General features: G+C 60.1%; 1 protein-coding gene across 1 annotated transcript; it reads left to right on the top strand.

Moving 5' to 3' along the window:
* Positions 1-389: 389 nt before the first annotated feature.
* Positions 390-3,958, top strand: NKX2-3 (NK2 homeobox 3). Its single transcript, XM_057736682.1, has 2 exons — positions 390-906; positions 2,408-3,958. Exons 1-2 carry the CDS (start codon positions 546-548, stop codon positions 3,145-3,147), a joined length of 1,101 nt encoding a protein of 366 aa, XP_057592665.1. The 5' UTR covers positions 390-545; the 3' UTR covers positions 3,148-3,958.
* The last annotated feature ends 994 nt before the right edge of the window (positions 3,959-4,952 follow it).

Raw genomic sequence — 4,952 nt, 5'->3', positions numbered from 1 at the left:
GCAGCTGGAAAAACCACACTCCTGGGCTATCCTTCCTGGCAGTTGGTTCTCGGAAAGGAAGCCTCCCAGAACTGGTTTGCCCGGGAAGATGCGGCCAGTCTGGGTGGGAATCGGTAGTTCGCGTACCCGAGGCAGTGCCGCCTCGCCCGCAGAGACTAGGACTTCGCGGCTCTATACTAGTCCTAGTCTATTTCTGGTAGCTCCACAGCACCCCCCCATTCAGTGGATGCGGAGGGGCGTGGCCCACAGGAGCTGGAACCAATGGGGAGGGAGGTCGAGGCGAGAGCCCCGCCCCCGACGTGACGCACGACCCCCGGACTCAGGCTTCGCAGCCCCGGCCCCAGTCCCTGCAGTGGCTGTAACAAAACCCAGACCCCCACGTCCGGGCCAATGGAGGCGATTTAGACTGGAGCGGGACCGCGTCTGTCAAAAGCCCGACTCGGCAGCAGCGGCGGAGTCCAGAAAGAGAGCTGGAGCCGCCGCGCTGCCTCCCCGCCCCCGCCGGGATTTATTGAGTATTTGGACTGGACAATTAAGTGGCCCTGATGATGTTACCAAGCCCGGTCACCTCCACCCCTTTCTCAGTCAAAGACATTTTGAATCTGGAGCAGCAGCAGCAACAGCACTTCCACAGCGCGCACTTGCAGGCGGACTTGGAGCACCACTTCCACTCAGCGCCCTGCATGCTGGCCGCCGCTGAGGCGACTCAATTTTCTGACGGAGGGGAGGAGGACGAGGAAGAAGAGGGCGAGAAACTGTCCTATTTGAACTCACTAGCTACAGCCGATGACCACGGGGATTCGGGGCTCTGCCCCCAAAGCTATGTCCACACGGTCCTGCGAGACGCGTGCAGCGGGCCTAAGGAACATGAAGAGGAGCCCGAGGTCGGGAGGGACCGGAGCCAAAGTGAGTAGAGGGGAAAAGGAAATGCACCCGCACATCTGGAGCAATGGCGGGGTGCCCGCAAACAGCCCACAAACCTTGCCAGCACCGCTACCCGCCCCTTTAGCGCCTGGCCGGGGTCATGCCTGGCCTTGGTCAACGGCAGCTCCACAAAGCGCAGGTGCCTGCAAGGGAGCCGGGGCGGAGGGAGAAGGACAAGGTGACTCCGCCAACTACTCCCCCCGGAGAGGGGAGACGATGCAGCCCCGGAGGGAAGGGAAATAAGGCATCGCTGCCCTGATGGTGGTAAGCAACCTGGGCTCAGCTGCTGGGTGCTGACAGCTCATGGTATTTTTGCTCTTCCCAAAAGCTAGAGGGGCACGAGCCTGAACTTTTGCCACCTTCCCTCTAGCGTGAGCCGAGTTTTCTGAGGCCAGGACAGCCGCCCCCTCTTCTCGGAAAAGACAGTCGAAGCAGGCTGTGTGCCTAGTGTCCGCAGAGCGCAGGAACTTTGGTAGAGTTCAGCTGGGTGGTTTCCTCACTTCTCCGCCTGGAACTCAGCGTCCTCGCACCGGTGGCACCCGGCAGAGAGGGAAGGGATGGTGGGAGAGTGCGTGGGAACACAGTCCATTCTGTACACACCCCCCTGAGGAACCAGCCTTTTTTTGAAAAGTCTTAAAGTTTTTGCTTTGTGTCCCAGGCTGTGGGGGCTTTGGGCCGAGTGAAAAGCGCTGAACTTAGATCCTGGCTGCTCAAATAGGATGGGAGGTGAATTGTGTAGGAAAATAGGATAACTGAATAAAGCCTCCAAGGACGTGTTTGTTTCTGAGGAGACAGAGCCAAAGAATCTCCTTCCCTAAGAGGAGGTTTGATGTGGTGGAAACCAAGGCCTGTTCTCTGACAGCTCCCCTGGGCCTAAAATCGACATGAAACTGTCTAAATCAGTCAGTCAATCAAATTTCTTTTTCTGTCTAAGGTAACACAGATGTCGTCGTGCAGACATTTAGCTGTGGGCCTGTAGGCTTTTAGAAATAAAAAACAGTCCCCGGGCAATACATGAACGTTACACTCAGACATTTCCGAGCAGGAAGATTTTCGCAGGACGCACGCATACCGGCTCCCAGATACCAATGTGCCTCACACTTTCAGCTATTCATGACGGAGTGGAAGTTATTGCAGTGTAGTTATTATGTAGTTGCAAACTTTCATCCTGAAAATAATCATTAGCACGCCGAGCCGCGCATTTAATACAGGGTAATCTCTCGCAGATGCTCAAGTTCTAAAACACGCGCGTACTAACTACTGCTTCCCACGGAACGTGCCTCCACCCGCCAAGGGTGTTGTGAAAGGCCTTGGGCTATCGCAGGGTCCCACGGTGCCAGGAACCACAAAATTTCCCTGAAGTCCAAGCATTTATTACTGCACGCTCCGCGCTGCCACCAAAAGGGGCCACAGTGTTCTGGGACTGGAGCCTTGGTGAGGCCGGGAACAATTAAGGGACGCTGTTGTTTTGCTTCTTCCGCAGAAAACTGCCAGCTGAAGAAGCCTCTGGAGGCGGCCGGAGACTGTAAGGCAGCGGAGGAGAGCGAAAGGCCGAAGCCACGCAGCCGCCGGAAGCCCCGGGTCCTCTTCTCGCAAGCCCAGGTCTTCGAGCTGGAACGCAGGTTCAAGCAGCAGCGGTACCTGTCGGCCCCCGAGCGTGAGCACCTCGCCAGCAGCCTGAAGCTCACGTCCACGCAGGTGAAGATTTGGTTCCAGAATCGCAGGTACAAGTGCAAGAGACAGCGGCAGGACAAGTCTCTGGAGCTGGGCGCACACGCGCCCCCGCCGCCGCCGCGCCGCGTGGCCGTGCCTGTGCTGGTGCGGGACGGCAAGCCGTGCGTCACGCCCGGCGCGCCAGCCTACGGCGCGCCCTACAGCGTAGGCGCGGGTGCCTACTCCTACAACAGCTTCCCCGCCTATGGCTATGGGAACTCGGCAGCAGCCGCCGCGGCCGCCGCTGCTGCAGCCGCCGCCGCTGCGGCCTACAGCGGCAGCTACGGCTGTGCGTACCCGGCAAGCAGTGGCGGTGGCGGCGGCGGCGGAGCCTCCGCGGCGGCCTCGGCCATGCAGCCCGCGTGCAGTGCGGCCGGCGGCGGCCCCTTTGTGAACGTGAGCAACCTGGGCGGCTTCGGCGGTGGCGGCAGCGCGCAGCCGTTACACCAGGGTGCGGCGGCCGGGGCCGCGTGCGCGCAGGGCACCTTGCAGGGCATCCGGGCCTGGTAGGGACCGGGTGGGTCACGCGGCAGGCGCCCCACCGCAGCCTGGAGCCGCGGGACTGAAGCGCGAGAAAGGCTGGATCCAAGGAAGGGCCAGGTCCCCTCGTTAAAAATATAAATATATATATATATATTTACACGTTTCGCTCCCCAGGGCCCCGGAGCGCAGCTCACACGAGGCCTGGGGAAGGGGGCTCAGGGGCGAAGAGGATGCCCGGGAGCGGTCACGGAGACTGTCTTTGAGACAGAAACGCCAACTGGGTGCTGGGAGGACGATGGCCCCGAGCTTAGCCCCAAAAGGAGTGCGAGAGGCTGGGACTCGGGCTGCCGCTTGTTTCTCCCGGAGCAAGAAGGGCTTCTCTCCCTCAGCCTTCCCGCGGCCTCCGCGAAGCGCCGGCGGAGAACTTAAGGACAAAAAAAGAATGAAGGAGAGAAAAATGGGCGTCGTGGCTTGAGCAATCCCCAGGCCCTACCGACCCTCTGCCCCCTTTGCAGGGCCGGCGTGCCACAGCACAGTCCATTTTCCTTTTCCCAGTCGCCAGCCCTCCGCAACAGATACCTCGGCCTGGATCTCCAGATTGTCAAGGGAGGGGGGGGGGTGTAGAACTCTGCGAGAAAAACCAGCGGAGCGAGATCAAAAGTTGGGGGGCTGAACAAATCCGGGAACTGGCGGCCCACCAGAGGTGTTACCGGCTTTCCTCTGTTTCGTATTCTGTATTCAGCACATATATATATACATATAACTATATCCACACGCCATGTACACACCTGCTACCATACACTACAGGAGTCAATAAACAAGGTGCAATATTTTCAAACCGTTGGCCGGCTACAGACTTTATTTAGCCTGCAAAAGTGGAGAGGGATCCTTTAACAGAGCGGGCGGGGAAGGAAAAGATGCGCAGGGAGAGCAGCTCCCCCTGGACGGTAGCAGGCCTAGTCTCCCCTGCCTCAGCTGCAAGTCCGATCTCTAAGGCTTTGTTCATTAATTCCTCTTCACTGTGGTAGGGAGGACAGGTCGGAGACTCAAGACCTTTAGAGGTCTGGGCTTTGTAATCCCCCCAAGTTTCACCCAGAAGCTTAGGCTAGTACCTGGGCCTGCGTTAGATCAAGGCTGAGACTCTGCCCCACCTCGAGGGTCGCTAGGATAGAGGAAACCTCGCCCCCAGGTCAAGCCGCAGGCGGCGCGAAGGAGGCTCCATCTCCAGCCGCCGCCCGGGCTTCCAGCGCGCCCGGGGGCGCTGCGCCCCGCCGCGGCCGAGCTCTCCCCCTCGGTCGCCCTCCCTTCTCCCCCGGCGGCCGCGGCTTTATGCGGCTCCTTGTCACTTGCGGAGAATGCCTGTGCGAGGCCTGTGCTGCCACACGGCCGATTGTGAGCGTGCCAAGGCGGGTGAATGGGGAGGCCTCAGCGCGCCGCGCCATTGTGGGGCCGGGCCCGGCTGAAAGGCGGCTCCGGGCCGGGAAGGTGCGGAAAGAATGGCTTTTTATTGGAGTCCCGAACAAAAGGTGTGGTAGGAAGGCGAAGTCCCCTGCGCGAACAAAAACCCCAGCGCGTCGGGATTGACGTCCCCCCCGAGCTCCCCATTGCTTCTCAGAGCGGGGGCTTTGTGCAGCAGTCTGCTCAACAGAGGGACGGAGAAATGCGCGGGGGTTTTGTTCCCCACTTTTTGTGCGCTGGGGGAGGGGGCTGGGCGGGCAGCAGGGAGGGGCGCGCTGATTAGGCCGGGCAGGAGACGTACAGCGGGAGTCGGCGGCCTGAATGCAGGGTCATTATTGCTACAAGTTTAGCAATTTCGCCCTTACAGGAGGGGG

This window comes from Hippopotamus amphibius, chromosome 5, assembly GCF_030028045.1.
Source record: "Hippopotamus amphibius kiboko isolate mHipAmp2 chromosome 5, mHipAmp2.hap2, whole genome shotgun sequence".
In the NCBI taxonomy this organism is placed as follows: Eukaryota; Metazoa; Chordata; class Mammalia; order Artiodactyla; family Hippopotamidae; genus Hippopotamus; species Hippopotamus amphibius.
Note: the sequence above shows the minus strand (reverse complement) of the source record. Positions and strands in the feature narration are given on the sequence as shown.

Excerpts from the sequence above, each read along its gene's own strand:
- NKX2-3 (XM_057736682.1), top strand. The coding sequence starts at position 546 with ATGATGTTACCAAGCCCGGTCACCTCCACCCCTTTCTCAGTCAAAGAC. Across the intron at positions 907-2,407 it reads CGGGAGGGACCGGAGCCAAA|AAAACTGCCAGCTGAAGAAG; the intron begins GTGAGTAGAGGG and ends CTTCTTCCGCAG.